The 25,498-nt window shown below is 40.9% G+C and overlaps 3 protein-coding genes across 31 annotated transcripts in view; all 3 read left to right on the top strand.

Annotated features, from left to right (window-relative positions):
* Positions 1 to 11,184, top strand: part of ptprfb (protein tyrosine phosphatase receptor type Fb) — a 176,770-nt gene extending 165,586 nt beyond the window's left edge. For all 28 annotated transcript variants that reach the window (XM_032532660.1, XM_032532659.1, XM_032532662.1 and 25 more), the window contains 5 exons: positions 4,887 to 5,013; positions 6,444 to 6,569; positions 7,652 to 7,806; positions 8,237 to 8,372; positions 9,171 to 11,184. In XM_032532660.1, the coding sequence (XP_032388551.1) occupies positions 4,887 to 5,013; positions 6,444 to 6,569; positions 7,652 to 7,806; positions 8,237 to 8,372; positions 9,171 to 9,239 (613 nt within the window). In that variant the 3' untranslated portion in view covers positions 9,240 to 11,184. The remainder of the gene's footprint in view (positions 1 to 4,886; positions 5,014 to 6,443; positions 6,570 to 7,651; positions 7,807 to 8,236; positions 8,373 to 9,170) is intronic.
* A 1,801-nt stretch (positions 11,185 to 12,985) lies between these two features.
* larp6b (La ribonucleoprotein 6, translational regulator b) lies at positions 12,986 to 14,560 on the top strand. The gene is made up of 3 exons (XM_032532519.1): positions 12,986 to 13,139; positions 13,217 to 13,403; positions 13,521 to 14,560. The coding sequence occupies exons 1-3, from the start codon at positions 13,123 to 13,125 to the stop codon at positions 14,499 to 14,501; spliced, it is 1,185 nt and encodes a 394-aa protein (XP_032388410.1). The 5' UTR covers positions 12,986 to 13,122; the 3' UTR covers positions 14,502 to 14,560.
* Positions 14,561 to 16,825: 2,265 nt separating this feature from the next.
* LOC116699518 (neurturin) lies at positions 16,826 to 25,109 on the top strand. 2 transcript variants are annotated; one of them, XM_032532158.1, is made up of 4 exons: positions 16,826 to 17,048; positions 17,203 to 17,633; positions 23,311 to 23,653; positions 24,162 to 25,109. In XM_032532158.1, exons 3-4 carry the CDS (start codon positions 23,338 to 23,340, stop codon positions 24,596 to 24,598), a joined length of 753 nt encoding a protein of 250 aa, XP_032388049.1. In that variant the 5' UTR covers positions 16,826 to 17,048; positions 17,203 to 17,633; positions 23,311 to 23,337; the 3' UTR covers positions 24,599 to 25,109. The 2 variants fall into 2 exon arrangements, with proteins under 2 accessions (XP_032388049.1, XP_032388050.1); XM_032532159.1 differs by lacking the exons at positions 16,826 to 17,048; positions 17,203 to 17,633 and adding an exon at positions 19,520 to 19,870.
* Positions 25,110 to 25,498: the final 389 nt, after the last annotated feature.

The following is a 25,498-nucleotide window of genomic DNA, read 5'->3' as shown; positions in this document are numbered from 1 at the left end:
TTTAAGCAATTTTGAGCATGGCATAGTTGTTGGTGCCAGACAGGCCGGTCTGAGTATTTCACAATCTGCTTAGTTACTGGGATTTTCACGCACAACCATTTCCAGGGTTTACAAAGAATGGCGTGTAAAGAGAAAAATATCCAGTATGTGGCAGTCCTGAAAATGCCTTGTTGATGCTAGAGGTCAGAGGAGAATGGGCCGACTGATTCAAGCTGATAGAAGAGCAACTTTGACTGAAATAACCACTCGTTACAACCGAGGTATGCAGCAAAGCATTTGTGAAGCCAAAACACGCACAACCTTGAGGCGGATGGGCTACAACAGCAGAAGACCCCACCGGGTACCACTCATCTCCACTACAAATAGGAAAAAGAGGCTACAATTTGCAAGAGCTTACCAAAATTGGACAGTTGAAGACTGGGAAAATGTTGCCTGGTCTGATGAGTCTCGATTTCTGTTTAGACATTCAGATGGTAGAGTTAGAATTTGGCGTAAACAGAATGAGAACATGGATCCATCATGCCTTGTTACCACTGTGCAGGCTGGGGGTGGTGGTGTAATGGTGTGGGGGATGTTTTCTTGGCACACTTTAGGCCCCTTAGTGCCAATTGGGCATCGTTTAAATGCCAAGGCCTACCTGAGCATTGTTTTTGACCATGTCCATCCCTTTATGGCCACCATGTACCCATCCTCTGATGGCTACTTCCAACAGGATAATGCACCATGTCACAAAGCTCGAATCATTTCAAATTGGTTTCTTGAACATGACAATGAGTTCATTGTACTAAAATGGCCCCCACAGTCACCAGATCTCAACCCAATAGAGCATCTTTGGGATGTGGTGGAACGGGAGCTTTGTGCCCTCGATGTGCATCCCACAAATCTCCATCAACTGCAAGATGCTATCCTATCAACATGGGCCAACATTTCTAAAGAATGCTTTCAGCACCTTGTTGAATCAATGCCACGTAGAATTAAGGAAGTTCTGAAGGCGAAAGGGGGTCAAACACAGTATTAGTATGGTGTTCCTAATAATCCTGTTGGTGAGTGTAGAATATAGAGATATACATATTTATATATTAACAAATCTTATCAAATCCTACCAAATCTTTCATCTTTCAATACTTTCCAACTTCACTACCCAATTACCACACTACCTTTGGCTCTCATCCCCAAGCCCATTTGTTCTTACTGAGGAGGTATTCTTAAAAACTGGTTCACAAATGTATAGTTCCAAAGGCTCAGTAATTTCCCAAAACAGCTTGAGTTTTAAGTAAACATTACTCAAATGGGAGCATTTGTTTGGGACTATTTTCAGTGATGGATTAATACACATTTGGTACTCTAGTCAGTATTTAATGCATGTGGATTGTTTACATAAATTTTGTGGTAAAAAAATGAAGGACTTTAAGTGCAGTGAGGCTAAAGGAGCATCTATGCACTGTGTCTGGGAACATTCTGGAAGGAGCTGATCAATAAAACCATGTTCATCTTGTCTGTGAACATTCTGCTTGACCCCAAGATCAAGGAGGTCATTGTTAATAATTGTGTAATTATTATGATTGTATTACTGAAAAAACAATAAAAACATTGTTAAAAAATAATTAAGGATTTATAGCCCTTTTTTATACATAGAGCCTAAATTTTAGGAAAATTCCCAGAGGACTGTGGTCCTAAACAACACAGCACATACAAAGCAACCAACAATCTTTTTTATGGCCCCACAGTAATGTAGTTACCTGTCAATCCAACTGAGCAGGTTGGACCGGACTGAAGGCATAAAGTGAAGATGAATGCCGTTTAGGGCTGGCTGGAGCATTCTGTAGATGTTAATGAGTCACATACTTTAAGGTAGAAATATCAAAGTAAAGTACATATTCTAATTACTTGCTTGTCTCCTATGATAACACATGGTTCCTCTGATGTGGATGAATATCCTTGAATAAAATCTGAGAGTCTACACTTTGACCTTACAGTCCAATCCAATGTACTGGAGAACAAAGCCAGCACAACAAAAAAATACACCACTGTCCTAATACCTTTCGGACGGCAGTTGTAGTCTGGCGTCAGAGATTGTTATAGGTGTGAAAAACTCAGTGGGTAATCACAGTGGTTTAGATGAAAATGTGTGGGAGGGGACTGAAGATGAGTTCCCACTGGGCAGTATTCAGATCTAAGAATTCCTCCTGGCTCTGTCAATGTGGCTCCTGTGCGCTGAGCCACTACCAATTTCATATTGAAGCTACCGCATGTCATTGTGTGCTCTGTGAGTCCAAATTGCTTCCTAGAGGTAGGAAGATGAAAAGGCAACTCTCTGTTTTATACCTGTATAAGTACCAAGGAAGAGACAGACAGAGCTGATTCTGTGGTTGAAATGCACTGGGAGGGGATGGATTTAGCAAACCTGAAATGCCATTGAGTCCATATGGGGTTTTGCTTTGTATGGGGCAACACCTCCCCACTCCCACCCCCTAACTCCCTCCTCTATTTCCGGTCCTGTTGTTAATGAGACAGTGCTCCGCAGAGGCAGAACCTTTATTGTTGCTGTGTAAATAGCATAAATGCAGCAAGAGAGTAGTATAATGAAGTGTGTTCTCCAAACCCCTCCCTCCCTTTTTTTCTCCTCCATGTTCTCTGCTTTTCTCTCCTTTTCATTTTCTATTCTCCTCCGTAATCTGTCTTCTTTGCAGAGTCTTTCCTCACTATCTCTCCTCCCACCCTCTTCTCTCACTCACCATCTTAATTTTCCATCCAAACATCATGGCAGACAGACATATCCGGGTGGGGACCTGTTGTGTGCACTGGCGGCACTGTGTGATTAAGCCACTTTTAAAGGCTGGGCATAAATAAAAATCTAACAGAGGCCTCCAGTGCCCTTCACCCCAGTGTCTTCAAGAAAAGCCAATAATATGCTAAGCTAATGAGAGGCAAACCATTGATTCCAGCTATGCTATCAGGGGTGGGAGCCCTGGATATGCTCCGATGCAGGCTGGAGTTTTAGCATTGTAATGAGGTTGAAATGAAACGCTATGTCCTCAAGCACTGCAGTCATGTGGGATGATGCACAGAGTGCTTTGTGCTGTTTGGCAGAGCGCTCATCAGGGCACTGTGTGCAGAGAAGTCAGCATTGTGTGATACGGTTAGAATTATTTTTGTTTTGGCTAGGGGCTGTATTATGGGGAGGTTAGAGGGGTCCACCCTATCAATTTGAAATTTAACATTCATCCCTGTGCTTAGGTTTGCTTCCCTTTTCTTCTCTTTCTTCCTCCTCTGCTCTAGCTATCCCTTTTCCTACATTCTCATTTTCTACCTTCTCCTCTCCTCTTCTCTCCTCAGCAGTCAGTTTTACTTTTCGCTCCGATTACCAGCTGGAGAGAGTAGTACTCACTCTTTTCATCTCCTCACATTTTCCTCCTTACATCTTCTCCCTTTACTTTGTACATTGCCTCTCTTTACTTCACATTTCTCTTTTCCACGTTTGCATCTTTTTAATTTGATTTCTCACTCTTTGCCTTCCACTTCTTGTATGTCGTCTTCTGTTCTCTCAACCAATCTGTTGTTTCTTTATTTGTGCGAGTGAGGCTCTGAGCATATTCCAAGCTCCTGGTTCCACATTAGTGACTTGCCTGCAGCACTTTCATTAGTTGTTCAGCCATGGCTCAGTGTGTGACTGAGTGTGTGCGTGTGTGGTAGCGTGTCTGGATATACATGCAAAACTACTGCACACGTAAATGCGTACACCTGAATGCAAACTTACATGTGCTGCAAACATGTGAGTCTGCGTTCACAATCATGTGGGTGTTTTGTGTTGGGTTACTCAGCTCCTTCTCACTCTGTTAATCAGTGTGCTGCTGCCACCTGCTGTTTGACAGAAAGACTGCTGTTCAGCTGAAGTCACGTAGGACACCAGCACAGCTCTGGCTCGGTGGATGATCTCATCTTTGGTTTTGTGAGCATATCAAGTGCTCTCTCTCTTGCTCTCATTCTGTGATTCCATGCAGAGAGGAAGGAGGACAATGTAGAGGATATATAAACGCTTAAATAGCTCAATGATGTTGATAAGGGCTAGGCCTGCACAATTCAGGGAAAAATATGAATCACGATTTTTTTAATCAGTAAGTGTGGGGGGGGCATTTTATCAGACTACAGCATAGAAAAGCTGCTTAGAAATATAGGGAATATTGGATAGGATAGAACAATACAATGTAATTATGCTAAATAAACCATCACATTCATTATTAAATCTTTTAATTTTAAACAAATTGTATATCCAAATAAAAAAAACATTTTCTATAAGCTCAGTCTGCCACCTTTTTCTTTTTAAACAATTTGAGGGCTGGTTCCACGGTATCAGAATTTTTGATAGTAACATCAATTGATCATGTGACAAGGGCAGGGAAGATTGGTAGAACAGGCAGCCAAGTGACACTAGTTTTAACCAATGGAAATCACAATTGTCAGATTGACAGAACTCTAGCCCAGTTGATTTTAGGGGACAAACAGTAAAAGGAACACAGGACTGTACAGGACTACAATTTGCAGCTGAATGCTTTCTGAATTTCATTGCCTTTCCTACAAGATAGAACAAAAGTTGAGTAACAGAGAAAGCTCATCCCTAGAAACTGAATTTTTATTTGAATACATTTGTGTTTGAATGTATTTGAGCACTAATAAGACACCAGTTTGTTGCATGACTTAAACCTTGTTATTAGATATTGGGGTGAGAGATGGTTTACCAGCCTCTACAACAGCAGCACTCCTTTATCATTAAATCCATTTCTGGTTATTGCTTTGTGATGTGCTTTATAATACCAGTTGTAAGAGCACCATCAAGTTCATAATGTTATGATTAATCCTGCTTCCTCTATGTGGTGTTGTGTCTTTAGACAGCAGAAGGCCTACCTGGCCACACAGGGCCCCTTGGCTGAGACCACCGAGGACTTCTGGAGGATGCTGTGGGAGCACAACTCCACCATCGTCGTCATGCTTACTAAGCTACGAGAGATGGGACGGGTAATACATAAACACATATTGTATTAAACGCGTGCACCTGTAATGCCCTTGGACCATTTCAGGGAATGATTATGATGTGTATAGGTCGGTTCAGCTATGCTACTGCCTCACGTTGCTCAAATAATAATTCATTCCAACCCTGAACAGTAACTTTAGTTGAAAGTTAACTTTCTTACTACCATGCTTGTCAATGATTGTTTGGATACCAAACATGCTGATGAGTCCCAAACTGCATGACTGCATCGAACTTTGTAAAAAAACAAAAAAAACAGGATGTGTTTTGGTAAGCTAAATAGTGCCTTTTTAAGTGTTTTTTTTAAGGAAGACCCTTTATAGAAATACACTCATAATTTTGGAATAGCATCCCTACTACTTACGCTAGTTTGGAACTCAAGAAAGTTCAAGAAAGAGTACTTTTTTCAAAATACCAACAGTGACCTTGAAGAAAATGTGGGGATTTTGGGAGGGGTCATGAGGCACCACAACAAAATCAAGGAGTGAATCTTACATTTAGTAGTTAAACATTTCAGGAAATACAATAATATACTTTCTTGCCAAGAGTTGGATGAGCAAATCAATACCACTCTCCCATCTGTCCGTTAAATATAAAGTTACAGCCAAGAGAGGGTTAGCTTAGCTTAGCATAAAGACTGGAAAAGGGGGGGAACAGACAGCATGGTTCTGTCAAAAGTAACTTTTTAGATTCTCTTCTAGTTTGCCTTTGATTCCAGCCAAGGCTCTTCCTTGCATGTCATCTAATTAAGGCAAAAATGCAAACTTAAAAAAAAAATTTTTTAACCTTTGTTGATGGAGCAAGGGTACCTATTTCCCACACTTCCAGTCTTTATGGCAAGCCATGCTAACAAGCTGCTGGCACAAGCTTCATATTAAATGGACAGATAGAAGAGTGGTATTGATTGTCTCATCTAACTCTCAGCAAAACATGAGTAAGCGCATCTAACTTCAAACTAATCCTTTAAGGAAAAAAATCAATACTGTCATCTTGGTACCAGTTTGATTAAATTCATAAAATCTTTGACTGAGTTGTTTTTTGTGATTAAGTAAGTGATTTTGACAGCACTCAACTGCATTTCACAGCTTTTATCACCCTCTCATTCATAATCACAGTTTATGAACAAAAGCCCTGATGCACATCATTGCTGTAGTTAAGAACACAAACAAAGTATATAAATATTTGCAACCTAAGATAGATCAGACAGTTTTTTCAAAACCACAGACAAGTCTCTTCCCAATTTTCTTTGTAAGCAGACCTTCTCATGACTCAAAATGACTAATAACATACATAAAACCGTACTAATCATATCCTGCAATCATTATGTAAAAGTCCATTTGTTTTTCCCTGAATGCGTTTGGAAAAAGATTCTTCAAATATACTGTTGTGTAAATGTTGTCTCCCTTTTCTTTTGTAGGAGAAGTGTCATCAGTACTGGCCAGCAGAGCGTTCAGCCAGGTACCAATACTTTGTGGTGGATCCGATGGCTGAGTACAACATGCCCCAGTACATCCTCAGAGAGTTCAAAGTCACAGATGCCAGGGTATGTTAGATTCACTGTGTGTGTGTGTGTGTGTGTGTGTGTGTGTGTGTGTGTGTTTGTGTGTGTGTGTGTGTGTGTGTGTGTGGCTATGTGGTGGGGAAGGGAGGTGAAGATTGATTGGCATTTTACACAAATATAACCATCCAACCCAAATCCATTTTAATTTTAGGTTTTCTTACAAATACAGACAGTCATGCTAAGTGTTAAGAATTATACCAGCTGTGATTTCAAGGTAGAGTTGTTCAGAATGCATCCCGTGTTATTTCTCCTGACAGGCTGACATCAAGTGAATGCACCATCAAACATGTTTACCCGGATCTAGTATGCTTGATCTATGGATAGTGTGTGTGTGTGTGTGTGTGTGTGTGTGTGTGTGTGTGTGTGTGTGTGTCTCTCGAGATCACTGTGAAAATACATGAAAAGCATAGCCTTCAATCCCCGAGGGCCAGTACTGCAGCTCCCTGTGATGCAGTAGTTTCAATGGGCTATAAATATACTTTACTGTCATCAGAAGGCCCACAGCACTCTAATCCCACATACACTCCTTCTTCCACACACAGCCATATACATATATAAATACAGTATGTGCCTTGAAATAGATATTATATGTATGAAACATAATATGGTAACATGCACCAAAACCATTTAATTCACACACGCTGACTTCATGGTACTGTCCAATGTGGGACTGCATGTTAAGTGTCTGTCAGTACTGGTCCTCACGGGCCACAACCCTGCTAGTTTTCTCTCCTGCCAGGTTGTCAGCTTTATTCATACTGCATCCCAAGTGTAAGTTAGATGATTAGATGGTTGCAGCGAAAACCTGCAGGGTTATGGTAGTCTCAGACATTAATTGAGAGGCTGTGCTGTGTGTGTGTTTTTTTAAGTGCATAATAGACTGAAGGCTGCAAAGAGAGGTGTATAAAACACAATCTGTGCAGCGGAGTGTTATTTGTTCATACAGATGAATAAAAGCATTGAAGAAAGCCCAGCTGAATTATGCACACAATATACATCACATACATGTCAGTTTTTTCTATGCCTATTAAATGTAATATGTACCTCTATTTGCTGTCCTTCAGGACGGGCAGTCCAGAACAATCCGCCAATTCCAGTTCACTGACTGGCCCGAGCAAGGAGTGCCAAAAACCGGAGAAGGCTTCATTGATTTCATTGGACAAGTGCACAAAACCAAGGAACAGTTTGGACAGGACGGACCAATCACTGTACACTGCAGGTAATGAGGAAAGGTGGCACAATTTAATAATACAATTAAGCAAATCTGTAGGCATAAAGGATGGCTTCTACTTTAGAGCTATATACATGCTTGCAACATTTACTGTTTGAATTTTGAATGTGGAGCAGCAGAGTTCCTACAATTCTTTCTGCAGTTTCAAATGACATATAAACTGCGTTCAACATAACAACAGAGATTTATACCAAATTTTAGATCATCCTGTGTGAAATAAAATCACATTTAAATGGTGTTTCAATTTTTTACCATTTCATAAGAAGTTCTCTCAGATGCCAGTTTATTAAGTAGACCTGGCTAAAGGTAATGCAGTCTAATGCCTTTGGTCATACCTTCATGAAGGTTATAATGTTTATTTTTTTTGAAAATCGTTTAAAGAGGCATTTATTCATCTTGTATTGGGTGTGCTCCTTAGTGCCGGGGTGGGCAGGACCGGAGTCTTCATCACTCTCAGCATCGTGCTGGAGAGGATGAGGTACGAAGGAGTAGTCGACCTCTTCCAGACAGTGAAGACACTTCGCACCCAGCGGCCTGCCATGGTGCAGACCGAGGTAAGAACAGAGATTGTTCATACTCAGTATCCCACAGTGACAGAATAGTATCCCAAAGTCAATATTGAATATTTTATGGTGTGCACATTGTTATCTAGTAAGTGTCCTTTTTTTATTTACTGACATTTTTTTCTTCAATAGAGGTTTTAGAGGTGCTTCCGAAATCCTGTAGCAAACCCATCTGGTGCTATCACAGAGTGTCACATTTTTCTCAAATTTAGAATTGATGACTGCATTCTAACAAACAGGCGTTTTAAAAACATATAAAAGAAGACACCCATGTTGTGAACTCTTTAAATGCGTTCAAAAACATGTTTGGATATATACCAATACACTTATTATTATTACGTAATGGGGGTTAACCTCACCACACATTATAACATCATTTATTTTACAGAACAACATTGTATATGCAAAATGATCAATTCCTATAAGTAACAACAGTGAGATTCAACACATCTTTTTACTGCTGAGATTGCAGTTACAAAAGAACATGAACAGCATACGCTAGCTACCCAAAATGGAGCCATAATCACTAGAAGTCAAGTTGATTTTATTTATGTAGCCAAATATCACAAATTTGCCTCAAGGGGCTTTACAATCTGTACAGCAGAGGGTACCCTCTTTTCTTCAACAGATGAGGAAAAAAATGGAAGAAACCTCAGCGAAAGACAGAAATGCAGTAGATGGCGTGTTTAAAGAGCAGACCAGAATAGTAAAATTACAGGTTTTAAATGTGATATTCCAGCCATGCATGCAGACGTTCTAACTGAGGCTTCTTCTTCTTCTTCTCTCCAGGACCAGTACCAGTTGTGCTACAGGGCAGCATTGGAGTACCTGGGGAGCTTTGACCACTATGCAACATAACCACTCCCATCAAGCAGACGCCCTGGTCAAACCGCTCAGGAGTGTGCCAAGTGTCCCATATCAGCCACCATCCACTCACTTGACCCCCTAAAACCTGTACCCTTGCAGCTACCAGAGGGGAGGAGAAAGGGATGCGCTTGCAGACCCGGTGACGGGTTTAACCAATCACAGAGATCCACGCTGACTTAACCAACCACATACAATTTTGCTTTAAAAATAACAACAAAAAAACATTACAATGACTATGACAGATATGACAACTCTTGTACAGATGCGTCAGCGCAGACTGGCAGCTCGCCTCTCTGCTCTGTCGAAGACAAACCTCCCTGATTGTCAAAGGCTACTGGTAGCACTAAGAGAGCACTCTCTCTGTTTTCCTGTTAATTTTATTGTCACTATTTTGATTTATTGTGTCAAATGTTATTGTTTAGTATATTTTTTTGTTTTGAATTATCATTTTAACATCAGACATTTTTTTTGTCTTAAACTGCCCAGCCTGGGGCTTGCATCATATAATCGGTACTTTTTTATTTTTATTTTTTTTATTTTAGGGTACTTTAGCACAAGGGACATGTATTTTTAACACGTTCCTAGATACTAATACAGGAGGACCACTGTTCTCTGAGCTGCTGTCAGATTTATTTTGTCACATGACATTTTATTTTATTCAATATATGTGTCATAAACATTGGTCTTACTCAGTTAAATAACTCCAAAAATTGCCTTTTCACTTGCCGTTTTGGATTAAAAAAATCAATTTTGACAAAATTGATTTCAGAGCACACATTCAAACTAAAGTTTGGCCTGTAAACGTGGTAGCTACTTACAAAACAAGAGGTAAATTAGCTAACAAAAGACTAAATCAGAGATGTACAGAAATGGAAAGCACATGATTTCTACGTCTTTTTTGTCTGTTTTGTTTTTCATCAGAAGCCTATGGCATTGAGGCCTTCATACTCCACAGCGGAGAACTTACCTGAGGAAAACAGACTTTTGTACCCAAAGGGTAGTTGACAAAAAAACCTCCCTGATCTCTAAATAAAGTTGCTCTTCAAGTCCCTCTCATCTCCTCACTGCCCATTAGCCTGGTCAGTTTGCTGGAGTTGAGCCACACCCACCGAAAGGAGCAGAAGTGGTTCATATGGGCTGTGGAGTAGAGCCATCAAAGCTGGCACCTGTACAGAATCAACCATTCCTACCAGTGGGAAAGACACTTGGCCCGTTGGACTGAAACCCGATAATATTTTATACAGAAATAGAACTATAAATATATATACAGTATATATATATATATATATATATATATATATAATTATGATTGATTATATATATATGTACAATTACACATAGATATATATATATATATATATCTATATATATATATATATAGATATATATATATATATATATACACAGCTTCAAAGGTATATTGTTAAAAAGGATTAATTCTGCTGATCTACCAACCCTAGAGACACTGCAGAGAGCCTGCTGTCCTAGAGTGTGTATTAATGGAAACACCGTTGTATCTACTGTACTACCATAGTAACTTTGACAGCTGGTCGTCCGTCTGAATGAGGAAAAACAGCACAACTCCCCACCCCACCCGTCAAAATGGACAACTCCTCACCCAATCGCACCATTCAAGCACACATTTTCTCCCACACGAGCCGCAGGAGGGAAGTGTCTGATCGCGAGAGGCCTAACGTTGTGGTGGTGGCGGTGGTGGAAGCGGTGGTGGGAGGGAGGGGGGACTTGAAAACGCTTGCGAAAAACTAAAATGTTCATTTTTACCTTGTGAATGCTTAATGCTGTAGGGGTTCGATCTGTTGTACACACAGTCTGTTTTCTATTTGTTGATAAAGAACTGGAATTTAAAAAGAAACTGTTGATGAAAAAGAAAAAACATTGATGTTAATAAAGTTCAATAATTGGGTTTTTGTACAAATCTTGGCTTGTGATGCTTTGTTTCTTGATGCTGTTGTTTGCAAAATGTGAACCGTTAAATTCTTGACCGATAAGTCCCTCATAGTACAAGTTTGCTCTTCTGCCCTTCGTGACATCAGCAAACTGTCTGCTTTATTACCCGTTTCCAGGAATGTTGCCCGTTAATTGGCCCAACTTTTTTTCCTGGTGTATGACTTATGCATTTCTAAGAACTTCTTGTTCCAACTATGTAACGTAATGGTCATATACTTAAAGGTGTGTATGTGTATGTCTGTGTGAGTTTGCAGGGGTAAATCCTGAGAATCCAGCTGCCGGACAAGGTAACCCTCTCCTATAAGGCTCCCCAAAACTTAATTTTTCCATGGCTTTCTACCACTTTTCACAGTTTACCACAACAGATGGAGTTTGCTCAGTTTTCATGGAGATAGCTTAGGTGTTGTCGGTAATTATTAAGATCACTTCAGCTAAGATGTTTTGTAATTGTGCTTTTCTGACTGGTTTGAAGTGGGCCAGCTCGGTTGGTGAAAGATGATGTCACATTGTTTTCTTATGTTTCCATGGAGACACCCACACATTCCTGATACAGCTAAGGGTATGTCCACAATTAACCCATATTAACAAAATAGTGCACCGTATTTAATGTCCAAATTTTAACTGTCAAATTTATCTACTATACACACATATACGTATATATACACTGTGTATATATATATGAGTGCCCTCAACACTTCCTACAAAAGTAAGTAGAGAAAAGAGTAATATCAACAGATACAAATTCCATAATGCAATGCATCTCATTTTGTGGATGCAATAATTACAGTCATGCAACATGACAAATGTGAGGGATGAAGCAAAATGATGATGAAGTGCCTGAAATCAATTTATTGCTTACTATGAAGTTCTATACTCTAATAGTGTTTATTATCCAGTGACTAAAGCTGTAATCTTGAACATTTTCATTTGAATTAATGTCTGTTAAATCAATATCTATCCTTGGAGGAGAAAACACAATGGTGGCCTATGGCCCACTGATGAAAGTATTGCAATAGTTACATGTTTGCAGTATTACCAACTGGGTGTCTGCTGTGACGTCTCTTGGAAGAAATCTTGTATTACAGTTATCCATTGTACTCGCACACAAATATTGAACTATGCACACAATTCTGAAAACTTGAAACTCATGTATCAACAGTAAGAGAGCATAGAAATTGATGGATATGTTTTATTATTTTTGTGTTCCAGATTGCTAAACCCACTCACTTTCACAGTTTTATTTAAATAGAAATTCCATATCAACTGAACTTAAATCTGAGATGCCACTTTCAATCAAATAAGATCAAACCTCCCAGTCCTGATTAAGCAGATTTGTTGGGTTTTTGAACCATCCTGAAGAGGATGAATTATTTCAAGAGAAAAGCACACAAACACGATATAAAGCTGGATTTAAAGGATAATTACTGTAGCTGGTTTATACTTCAGTGCTGCTGTATATTGTGTATTTGGAAATCTAGGAATATTGTAATTTTCTTTCGATTTTATTGTGGATTTAGCTCTGAACCACGTTGCAGAAATTCAATACTTTACTAATGCTGTTGCTCTTTTGTGTTATAATAGTACTGATACATTGCTCTTTCCACAGAGTGGGCCTTAATTTTAGCAGTGATAATATTCTTGTTTATGGCAAACAATAGCTTGTTTGTTGACAGTTGTTTTGAATGAACTTATGATTAGTGATGTTTTGATGTATTGTTTAATGTAGAATTTAGCTTGAAGCATTTTACAAAATTTGCAACAGAACCAACTGACATCATTGTGGTTGTATGAACTGTGTCCAGGTGCATTTTTTCCTCATTCAGTAGTATTAACTGTATCTAGCCCGTGGCCTTTCCTTAATACCCGTCTTTGCTTCATTAAGAAATCAGTGCCCTTTGGAGATACCATGAGTAATCCGATTGGGTAAGGAAATGAGAAAACATATGGTTGACTAATCTACATTGTAGTATATCATGATGCTGAGTTGTGTGTTCTTGTAGAGATGATGCACAATCTGTCCAAGATGAAAAAGACCGTGAAGGTGAATTGCTCTGCTTGAAGATTAAAGCCCAGTTGGAGGATTTGCTCTCCGACAGCCACCTGGCAGAGGACGGCTTTCTGCTGAAACATATGCAGAAGGACAAGCAGGGCTACGTTAGTCTCAAGCTCCTCACTTGTTTGAAAAAGGTAAGAAATCTCACTTTGGTTCTAACAACAGCATGATTTTCTGTGGTTTACATTCCACCAGTTTGAATAAAAACAATCAAATGCAAACAAAGCTGAGGTTGCCACTGTTTGTCACAGATAAAGGTCCTGACCACCAACTGGTACATGACACTAGCAGGAGCAGAGTACTCAGAACTTCTGGAGGTGAACAATGAGTGCACCAAAGTGAGGCGGATACAGCCGCTGCCTAAATGGCTGCTATGTTCCCCCACCACCAAGCTCCTCCTCGCCTGGAACCTTTCTCTGGAGAAAACGGGAGAAGACGGAGCGGCCCGAGGCAAGGAGCACCCTTTACTCTCAGAGAGGATCCTCCAAAAGTTTAGTACTTTTGGCAACATTACTTCAGTCTGGATCCTGCATGCTGGCAAAGAGCTTCCCAAGGAGCTACAGTGCTACGCCAAGCGTCACAAAGAGCTCGGCCAACAGTTGTGTGCAGTGGTGAAGTTTGATCATTTGGAGGAAGTTCGTAAGGCTTACAACGCCCTGAAAGCAGAAGAGGAGAAGTCTAATGGTCAGGGTATGTGCGTGGTACCTTTGGGATTCCAGTCAATGCACCAAGTGGCCAAGGACAAACTATCAGAGGAAAACAAAAAGGATCAACCTGAGGACACACCTCCTCAGGAAAATCCACTTGAAACCTCAGGGGATTCAGTCCAGGAGGAACCTTCTGCGCCAGTTAAAGTTTCTGACAAGACTCCAGACACATCTCAGCCCCAATCGTCCTTGGATAACTCTGTGCAAAAAACCTTTGAGCAGATCTCCACCAGCTGTAGCAGCCAGTCCCTCTCCGGTTTGACTGAGAGGTACAGCAAGACCAGCTGGTGCTCTGGAGACTGTGATAAAGAGAATTCTCAGAGCCCCTGGGTGCTGAGGCGCAAATTTGCAGCCAGTGTATTAAACCCCAAGATGGCTCGGCACATGAAGGCGCCCTGCTCAGTGCTGCGTCAGCCTTTCGGCCCTGATGGCACCAAGGGCTTTCAGAGCAGAGGGAAGCTGCTGCAACATGAAGAGCTCAAGTTCTCCCTTGGAAGTTGTAACACCACTAGTGCTCAGTTTTGAGATAGCAGATAACAGATTTGTGGAGCAAAAATATTTGAACATATTTATAATCTGATGAAGGAAATAAAATATTGTTTGCATTAAACAAAAAAGCTAGTTAGGTTTTTTTTATTTATTGGTGAGAGATTGTTTATTCTGTTGCATGTAAGCGTACATCACTGACAGATGGGGGCGGTATTTAGCTATGTTCACATCTGTGTGATTTTAAACACTCACTGTGTCAATGTCAAGTTGTAGTTGTGTAGGAAGTAAATACACTGCAAAGCATGTAAATAGACTACAACACATATTAGCTGGAGGAACAAATTGTTACACAAATTGAGGTGTTTAAGTGTAAGTAAGTTTTTAACACCGGTGTCCTCTGCACTCCTGGGGCCTCAGTTCATCTGGTCACAACTGCAAATTGCAATGTATATTTGTTCTTGGGGCAGAATGGATTTACCTTGTTACCACTTTCTGGTGGGTGGGAGGTGTTGTCTTTCAACATGAAATGCTCAGAAAAAGCCCTCATTGTCTTACTGTATCTTTTTCGCAAATGCCTGTTTAGGTTTTGGTTCTTTAAAAAGTAGTTTTCCATTCTCTGAGATGACATTTGGCTGAAGGCTACTTGTCCAATCATCAAACCACATCTTGTGCAAGATGAGTGTAGTAGCAACATTTGTGCCTTATTTCAAGCCTTTCTAATGACACCTCGGCTGGAATGGTGTGTTTATAGTGTTACTGATTGAGGGCTTCCTTAAAATCTTGCCCAAACCAAAACAAAATGTGTTTCTTCACTCATCCACGCCCAGTGGAAACGATTCAATCCAATGTGTAAGGGATACTATCATATTCAATTGGAAACATTCTCCGCTTGTATATGCTGAATGTCAGACTGTCTTCAGGACTAATGTACTCTTAGCTGTTGAGTGAGACTTTGCAATGTGTGCATATCAAGTGTTTAATTGTCTCTGACTTGGTTTAGCAATTAACAGCTATCTGACTTTTATTGCAGTGGAGGCTGGTCTATGAAAGCATTACACATCTGTGAACAATATGTATAGAGTAGAAATGTTTCTGTGCTGTGCCTTTTCAAGGCTAGAAAAGCACGATATCTCCTGCTAACTGGAAGTCATTATGCATTTACATAGTCTCCTTGAGCCAATAATTGAGGGATATGTCAAACAATTTAGTTGTAACAATTCTCATTTTTTGTCTTAGTTTTTTGGGGAGGGGATCTAGAAGATTTTGCACCTGCTGACCAAAATGTTCTCAGTATGAAGAAGAGCGCAAATGTTCTATTGTGTTTAACCTTCAGGTCAGCACTGAAGGGTTTCAGTGAAAAAGAGAGTTAATATTGGCTTTAAATGAAATCTACATTTTGGGTCACTGAGATAACAACTTTAGAATATCGATCAATACACATTTTTGTCAGAGATGAGCTTAGGTAAAGATTCCTTCTGTTTTTCTCTCAGTCAACACTAAAGGAATTTTAAGTCCTAGAAAGTTAGCGCTTGGCCACATCTTACTCACTAGTGGAACTATGCAAAGCGTGATTTGTGTATAATTTGGCCCATGGATCAGAATGACTCATAGCATTAGAATGAGATGTTTGTAAGCAAATAATTTGTTTCCTGTTGTGAACCTGACTTCATTTTTCTAGTTAAGATGCTGCTTTATTTCAACATCTTTTACTGCGGACACATTTCTGAAGCCATCAATTTTTTTTAGATCAACATTGTACCTGTAGATTCATTTTACTGGTGTATGCCTTGAAACGCCACATGTAAGACTAAGTATCTCCCTCGGCTTTCCCTCCCTTATGCATTGCTTCACTTGTCTCCAAACTGTTTGGCCTTTGTTTATATATGACTGACCCTCCACACCTGACGCATTTCCCTTCCTGGATGGGGTATTTATTTAGATTGCAGTCTGGAGTGCCTGATGCCTTCCAAAAGCACAACCATCTGCACCTCATTTGCAGAGGCTCAAGGGCTAAAATACAGGTTTGTATTGGAGGGGACGTGAACGTGAGATTCTCAACAACAACATCCCTGGTTTTATCTCAAGCCAACTGTAGATTAAATCATCATGAAATACCTCTGCTGTGATAATTCCATTTAACAGGGGGTTAGTATTGTCTTAGCACCATTTAAACCAATTGTAAACTTCCTTAATTCCCCCTAAAAGATTGGAAAACACTTGCTTTCAGCAGACCCTTCTTATCTGCCCAATTGAGGCTATTACCAATTGCCCACTTAAGATGGCAGACTCTGTTGAGGCAGAAGGTAAATGTAAGCCCTTGCTCAGGCCAAAGCATCCTTTGGTGCTCCTGGAGCTAGAGCCAGGGAGATTATCATGTCAGGAGTAATCCGACTCGTCCCACAAGTACAACTATGGAGGAGGAGGAGCAACAGTTGAGGGGGGGAGGCAGGAGGCAGAGGCATCAGAGAAGCTCTCTGCTCCACTTACGGTAACCACGCTCTCCCTCCTCACCCTAACCCATCTTCTCAACCCGCAGAGTTCCCCTCCCTGGAGCTGAAGAGAAGACCTGCTGCTGGAGAAAGGGTAAGGAGATGTGCATTATCTTTCCAACGGCGCTGTTGCATGGAGATGCAATGATTCAAAGTGGAAGGAGTTTAACAACAGATGGAAAGAAGTTAAGTCTTCTGTAAGATCTGTTTGTTACATCACACTATTTTGCTCTGTTCCTCTGTTTCAGGTTCAGGTTTGTGCTAAAAGGAGGACCAGAAGTTTTGTATGGAAAAACACATTGACAGAAGTTTTCTGAAGTGAACCAGATGCCAAGTCGGGGACTTTTCTAAACACCAAACTTTCCTCTTTGGGAATGGATTAACCTGACTGCCATGAAGTGCACGCTTACATTCAGAGGAATGTTGATCTTGATCTTTGCAACCTAAAAGCGTTCCATGGAAATGCAAATGTGATAAAAGAATAATATACTCTGGACCTGAATCAAGTCAGGACACCTCCCCTACTTGCAGGCACAGGGAGTTGTGATGATTTTCTGGGTAAAATGCAGGAGTCCAGCCCTCGCCTGTGATGATGATGGACTTACCCAGCCAGCACTTGCCTGTGGAGGTCAGCTGAAGACGACGCCACGCAGCTAAGTCTGGATTAGCCGGCCGAACGGTAAGGACACCACATCTTCTTTTGTTAGTTTAAGCTGGCAGCTTATGGGGAAGGCGTTAGGTGCCACTGACAGGGATGCCTCACCAAGTGCTTGAGTGGCAGAAAACACACGTTGGATTATCTGTATCAAAAGGCGGCTCTTGCTGGAACCGCATGTCAATAGTGAGCAGCCTGTCACGAAATGTTTGCAGAGCGGTTACCATTGACTACAAGGGGCATTCCACTGTGTTGGGGGAAAAAACAACAAAATTATGATTGTAATTTACTTGCAGAATTTATTCAACCTCTCACTACACAAACAAGTTTGTTTTGTCAGAGAGGAATATTTTCTTCTCCTGTCACTTATCCAACATGGTGGTTTACATCATTATAATGTGTAATTGCTCCTCAACTCTCTCTGGCTTTTCTCTTCCAAATGTTTGAGCACTACTTTGAACGCTTATGAAACACTGATTTTTGATAATTATTATTCTCTGCATTCATCTTTTTAGAGATCAACAGTTTATGCAGAGCTATGCCTTTAATAGTTTAAATAATTAAACAGGAGCTGGATCAAATTGCTGAACTTGTCATCTAAAAATATAATGAAGGTACTCTGAGAGAAGCAACTTGATAATACTCACGTTGGGCATTTTACTGAAGTGATGATCCCCTTCTCCCTAAGCTCATATCATACTTAGAGATTATACTGTATCCAGCGGAGCCCCAAGAGGCCGGATAGAGGTTGAGCCTAAAGTCAATTGAGCCGTTCAACTGTCATAACCTGCCAGAGCTGGTCATAATTTGAAGAAACTAAGGGAAAGCTGAACTCCTGCACCACTCCTCATCGTGTCATCAGCCATTTTTGTCAGATCCTTATCAAAATATACATTGTGCATGAAAATAATTAGTATGTTAGTAGTTTAAAAAGAGGATAGGCTTATAAACAAGCAAAATGTAATCATATTTCACAAGTTTGTACCTGCTTGTGCTTGCTCATGTGGGTGATATTTAAAAGTAGTATTCAGCGTGTGCCAGATGGCAGTCACCCTTTTGTAACAGCAACATCAACATGTTTAACATGGGTTTAGAGGCTATAGTGTTGTGTTAATAGAGGATCTGGCATGGACAGATTAGCAGAATAGCAGCTTATGGACTCTTCTTTAGAAAGTAGCCAAGACAACAATCATCAATCTTACTTCCACCTCACACAAAAATAATTTCCTGCTAAACCTCTGCTCCTGCTCTGTTAGAAAAGGCTTTTTTTTAATGCATGTCAGAACTATACCTTGACTGAACTTTTCCAGGAATAGCAAAGGGCAGACAAATTGGGACAGGTGTCAAATGTGCATCTATACGTGTATTTTCCCCAAACACCTCATTAACACCACCCTGACAGCAACAGGTTTGAGTTGTGAGATATTGTGCTAGGCTGTTGAGTCCCTTATTGATCCATATAAATCCGTGGGATGTGATAGTGAAGCTTCCACACTACAATAAAATCTTTTTAACAACTCACCTCCATCCAGTCGAGTAAAATTACGTAGGAATCTTGTTTGGTATTTACAGAATGTGTTTAAAAATTATCACAGTTTTTCAGGCTTTGCCCAAACGTGTATCGCCCCTTTCTTTTTTTCAATAATGAACGGCAGCTTTCTCACTAACAAGGAACAGGCTTGTTTTAATTATCCTTTGGTTATTGAGTGACAGAACGCAGGCCAACCGAAGCAGTTGCCCAACACAATTACAGGGAAGTCTAACCTAAGCCTTTTTCAGTTGCATTAGAACCAAGGCTGGATTTAGAACAGCCAATCCAGGCCCAGAACATCCACTTTTACAGTCTTTTGGTGCCAACACAAAAGATCTAACTAACCAAACTCGCCACTTTACCTCTTCATTATTCTGATTGAAAGCAGGACAAGTTTCAGTAGAAGAAGAAGGTGCTCTCTCTGTGGGCCCTGCATGCTGGCCTAACTCCTGAGTTAGAGGTGTCTGATGGATTAACGCAGACGCACACACATACGGCAAGGCCGAGGCTGCGCCACCAACACTGCAGCCAGGTGTTAACCCACGTGATTGCAGATAAAGCCGGCAGGCATTAGTGCTAATCCCGCCCTGATCTTTGGAATATGTCCCTATTACCTCCCCAAGCACTCTCTAGCTGTCCCCAGGCCTCCTGATGCTCACTTAAGAGGGAAAAGACAAGACAAGGCCTCTCTAGGACTCCCTAAAGCACGTTGTTTCATTGGAACAACACAGTAGGTGCCTTTCCCGATGTTTGTTATGCTCCTCTGTTATCTTTTCAGTGCAGGTATTTATGGGGTGTGTTCAGAGTAGCGCAAAGACAGCCGATCATATGGGTGGAGCTGAGCTGAAACACAGCGTGGTAATTATTTTTCTGTAGGTAGAGGCATTGGTTTGTGCAGTGGCAAATACACAATGGTTACCTGTGGACATTTCTAGATATCAAAAAGCAGCAGTATTTTGTAAACCAGATTATCTGGTGTTAAGTGATGTTGCTACTGGGAATGTGTGTGTGTGCCCTGGAAGTAAATTGGGTGTCTGGACAACCATGGAAGGTTAGACTTTTCTACCCAAGCCCGTGACAGATGATTTGGGAAAAGTGAAACCACGCAAGGGCTGCTCATGTGTGTTTATGGTATGTGTGAGTCAGAGCAAGGGAGAGGGAGTAAGACAGAACAGGCTGTATTTAGGGGGAATATATAGGGGAAAATTCTGGTGAGACATAAAAGTTGGTATCTGCTTTTTTCCAGCACAAAGACGCTCTTCATTCATTCCTTTTCTGTGATCTTCTTTTGCTGTAAGCATGTCAGACTGGTCAAGATCCAAGCAAGCTGACAAGAAGGCACCCCCTGTCTGCCCGCTTCATTCAAAAGTGTTAACCACAGACGCCCCTTATCCCCATTTTGACAGATCTCTAGTTCATATTCCATAGGCTGTGGCATTCTGTTGAGTGTCTCCTTCTGGCATGGGAGGAAGGGGAGGATACGAGTGGCACGCTGCTGTAATTACATTACCGCCAGCTTAGCAGCGCCATCACCAGTGACCCAATTATTCCTTGAAAACATCAATTTTATTGTGTCATTTGAAATAATGCGACCTTTGAGTCACAACAAGAGCTTGGTTGAGGATCGTGCTCCAACTGTACGATGCATGCTGGGAGAATACATAATGTCTCAGGAATGGCTTTGACAGACTGAGAAGGTTTCAGCCTGACAGTTTACTTTCATTGTTTGCCTCAAACATCTTAATGATGCTCTGGGACAGTTTTCACTCTGTTGGTAGCTCTTCAGGTAACATAGGGCTGACAGCAAACATCAGGTGTACTATTTTCTAGTCACTCCCACTCTCACTAGAATCACAAGATCCTAATAAGAACTTTCATGCGTGCAAAATGTCTTTTCTCCTTGTGAATAGATGACTTTGTGCATTTGTTTTGGCCCTTCTACCTTGGACCAGCCTTATCTCCACACGCAGAAGCGTGCATGGGCACCTCAGCACTGATGCTTTGTGAGGCCCGGGCATGTTGTTCCTGTATGTGAGCTGTTTTAGTTGTATTTGTCAGTCATCTGCACTTTTATGTCTCAGTTTGAGGATGTCTTTTCCTTCTGCTGGGGAGTCCTCTGAGTATTTGCTATATCCTCTGCGTTGTTGCTCTTCTCTGTTTGCTGGAGAACAGCAGCATTTGTCATTTCAGGAAGTTGACTACTCATTCATGTTTTTCCGTTGCGCTCCTAAGAAAACACTGGTGCCCCTTCCCCCTATCAATATCTGTATATTTACGCCCATGACAGCGAGGGGCCAGAGGTAGATATTACATTTCTGTGCTGATTAGTCATCCATGACCATCTGAACAAGCTGCAGAATGCTCCTTGGCACTTTTATTGGCGCCAATCAACTGCACATGGGACTAATGTGTTTCTGAGTGGAGTAATTATGACAATCAAAGTGTCTTCAGGGACATGATATTGGTGTTTGATGACCAAGCTTTGTCCAGTGTCAGCAACTGAGACATTGGAGGACTCGTCTGTTCTTTATGAGCTTATTGTTTTATCAAGATGAGCCACAGAGCTAACAGGCCAGACATTGATGTATCACGGCCATGTGAAACAGTGAATTCCGAGGCTGAGTAATTGTCCCACACTGACCTATTAATAGCATCAGAAAACAATGATCTCATCCTTTCCTATATATCATGAGAAACTGGCTCATCTTAAAACAAAAAATGTATCCTATTTAAAGCAGGAGCAGCAAGATTTCTGGTGTTAGGAGTTGGTGTTGAACCAACAGAAATAAAATGAGACTTTCCATAGAGGGTTCGATCTATCATGTCTGGTGATTAAATAAAACAGTGAGAAACGAACATCAGACATTTAGCCCGGCACCGGGTAACATTATGCAGCAGCCGCGGCTTCGCATTTGATTTACATAGACGTTGTCAAATGAGGTTGTTAGCTGAAATGTTTGACTTTTAAATGAATACTATTCTACCCGTTCATTGTACAGAGGCTGCTTACCACGTCAAACCCATATGGAATTATGAGTGATGAGTCAAGCTTTGACTGATAGGACTGGTTTTACCTGTTTATACGTTGTTTATAGCACTGCAACTCATGCGTGCGACGTCTTTGTATTTTCCTTCTGCGGTGTCCAAAACAGTCAGGCACTGTGGAGTGCCATCTCAATTTGCATTTAGTTCTTTTGTTTTACTTACATCACAGAAAAAAGTTAAGTTCATCCAGAAAACCAAAATGTTCCTGTATTTTCCATAAACTTTTGTCTTTAATGTGATCTGCAGGACTAACCTACATGCTGAAACCTACAAAAGTTATTTGTTTCAGATTTTTGCTTCTGTACTAACTAGACAAAGATATGTGACATTTTGTCCCATTGTAAACACTCCAGCAGCCTGTATATGTACACTACAGAATCCAGTCTGGCAAAACACTTTGTGAGGCTGGTCTGGATTTGCTGTTAGTCACTGCCAGTATACCATTTACTGCTCTGGGGGAATGTTTTGCTCACTGGTGACATGATATGAAAAATACAAAAAAAGTGAGTGAAGTTGTAAAACTTCTTGAATACCTGCGTCATATTAATAAGAAGAGCGAAAACATAAGATGTAACTCCTGTGAATTCATGCAAAAACAAATTTGTGGCTGCTGTGGTGCAGTGTCTATTGAAAGGGAGGGGCAGTATAAGAAAAAAGGGATGTACAAACACACATGTTCACTGAGGTCTCATCATACATAGCATTGTGACTAGGTGTGGTTCCTGTAAAGAAAGGAATGGATTTCCTTCAGGAAAATTTACTAGATATATCATGGGGCAAGGGTTTGCCAAACTAATCCAGCCTGCCTTCAGTTCAAATAAGAAAGCCAAGTTATGTTTTTTCTTCTTCAGGCATCTTAAACACACTGCATTCTCATGTGTCAGCAATGAACCCACTTATAGTGAGAGTGGGCTGACACCAGAATCCGAAAATGTAAACTGAAGGTAAAATGAAAGCCCTGGTGAGAGAAGTGGATTTATGGGAAGGTCAAAGAACTGTGATGGCACAGAAGATAACAATTGTTCTCTGTGCTTTAATGTGACAAGTTGATGAGATTGTTTAGATGACTTGAGGTGTGACTGTTTGAACATGTCTGACGTTTGTCTGCTTTGCCTTTCCCAACAGAGTTTCAATGCTCCTCCACGTTCTAAGATGAAGTTATGGAAAGGTGCTACTTTTGCCTTCATGCTCTGTGGCGCAGCCCTGTCCATCCTCCTTGTTAGAAACATGGCCACTATCGGACAGTTCAAACCTAAAACAAAATATCTGTACACATTTCCATCCTTATCAAGACCGTCTTCAAAATTAGAATCAACACCCAAAACCTCACAGCCAGTACCCCCATCATCATCATCATCATCATCATCATCATCAGGAGCAGCAGAATCGACAGTGTTGTCCCGGCAGATGGGTGGTCCACATCGGAGAACCCGCTCAGCAGACGAGATGAACTCTCTACTCTCAGAGTGTAAGATAAACTGTTATTGTCTTCCTTCCTTTGTCTGGTCTGAGATAGGGTGTCGTGTGAAAGGGCAGCTGGGGTTCAGACAGAACACTTAGTACCTGACTCTGTTGTTTAAAGAGCAGATTTTAATGTCTCACAATAACAGGCAGTCAATTAGCACCTCATAGTTCACTGGCATTCAATAGAACCACGAGAGGATGATATACCCACTTTCCCTTTGGTTTCACACAGCCTCATTGAGTGGCATTCATCATCTTAAATAGGCTTCAAGGAACTCTAACTCTTTCTGGGATGCTGATAATTATAAGAGTTTGTAGCTGTCATGATGTCAGAAAAAAAACAAAACTTGTGTTAAACTGTTTACACAACTTGTTATTATCCTGCAAGTGCTGACTACAGTATCCTTTGCTATCTCTGCAATCTGACTATTGCCACACAATTACAAAGTAATCAGTTAATCCCTCTACCACCTGCTGTTTATAGACGTATGATTTTATCTCCTCTCTACCAGTTTCCGTGATGTTTCAGAGCTTCACAGAGGGCGAGCTTCAGCATGTAGTTGGGACCTTGCTCGACAGGAAGAGAAGGAAGAGCCAGCGCCTGGGTGAGAACCAGTCCCGAAGGACTAAAAGAGCCAGGAGGCCTAAGCCCTGCTCTCTGAGGGAGCTGGAGCTGACAGTGAGTGAACTGGGTCTCGGCTATGAGAGCGACGAGACAGTACTGCTACGCTACTGCAGCGGCAAATGCACCGCCCACAGGCACAATTACGACATCACCATGGAGCACATGATGCGGACAGGCTTCAAGAAGAAAGGCCGCAGGGACAAAGTCAGCAACGGGCCCTGCTGCCGACCCACCGCTTTTGAAAAGGACTTTTCCTTCCTGGACAACAAGAGCCGCTATCACACCGTACAGAATGTGTCGGCGAAGAACTGTGGTTGTGTATGACCCAGTAAGATGTACTTCTTCATGCTGCTCTCAGCCTCTGTTGGTAGAGTTGAACATGAATGATGTTAAAAGAAAAACTATGGAATATACTGTAAACTCAAGGAAAAGAGGAAAGGATGGGAATGTGTTTGAGGCTGCTCCAGGGCAGCCTTTTTGTGACAGGCAGACTTTTTTTTGTACGTCTGTCAATACACATTGGAACCACATAACATGAACAGCAAGAGCTGTCTTTGTGTGTGGATTCCAAGATACACAGAAAATGACTGTTCATACCAAAAACCTTTTTATTAACTTTTCTATCTGTCTAGTAACACTGTAAACTGTGGTACAACAACAATGTAGCAATGTTATTTTTGTGATATTACATTTGAGTAGTATAGATGAGCGATAGATGAGCTATATAATGAGCCATGAGGGACTAGATTGTTGCTGTTACTACACTTCATATCCATGGGCGTTCACTTCAGTAATTTGAAATCTAGTTTGCATAATTATTATGATGACAATCAATTTTGAGCATTTGCCTGAAAGGTGATTTACACCTTTCTGGCAAAAAATGCTCAAAATTGATTTCAAAGCCACAAATAAAATAAATATACATGTAATGTACAAATGTTTACTTCAAGTTCTGCACAGGGCAGTGTGCACCATGGACCTAAAATGATCCGCTGTCTCCAGAAGGTATTTTGACTTAAAGGTGTGTTGAGTTGTTATCAGGGGCCATGACTTTGGGACCTGTTTCCCTGCTTGTATGCATTGCTGTTGATTGCAGTGTTATTACACGGTAAAGAGCAAGTGTTATGGATAAGAATTTGATGATGAACGAAAATCTTCTTCTATAGCTCCAGGTTTGATACCCACCTTTAATTGTTGTGTATATTGATGTTGTGTAGGTCAGCA

This window comes from Etheostoma spectabile, chromosome 12 (assembly GCF_008692095.1).
Source record: "Etheostoma spectabile isolate EspeVRDwgs_2016 chromosome 12, UIUC_Espe_1.0, whole genome shotgun sequence".
Taxonomy (NCBI): domain Eukaryota; kingdom Metazoa; phylum Chordata; class Actinopteri; order Perciformes; family Percidae; genus Etheostoma; species Etheostoma spectabile.
This window is presented reverse-complemented; position numbering and strand designations above follow the sequence as displayed.

What these genes read in the sequence shown, in the direction of transcription:
- larp6b (XM_032532519.1), top strand. An exon ending in TCCTCACTTGTTTGAAAAAG is followed by an intron (nt 13,404 to 13,520) that starts GTAAGAAATCTC and finishes TGTTTGTCACAG; the next exon opens with ATAAAGGTCCTGACCACCAA.
- LOC116699518 (XM_032532158.1), top strand. Translation starts at nt 23,338, where the DNA reads ATGAAGTTATGGAAAGGTGCTACTTTTGCCTTCATGCTCTGTGGCGCA. An exon ending in GAACTCTCTACTCTCAGAGT is followed by an intron (nt 23,654 to 24,161) that starts GTAAGATAAACT and finishes CCTCTCTACCAG; the next exon opens with TTTCCGTGATGTTTCAGAGC.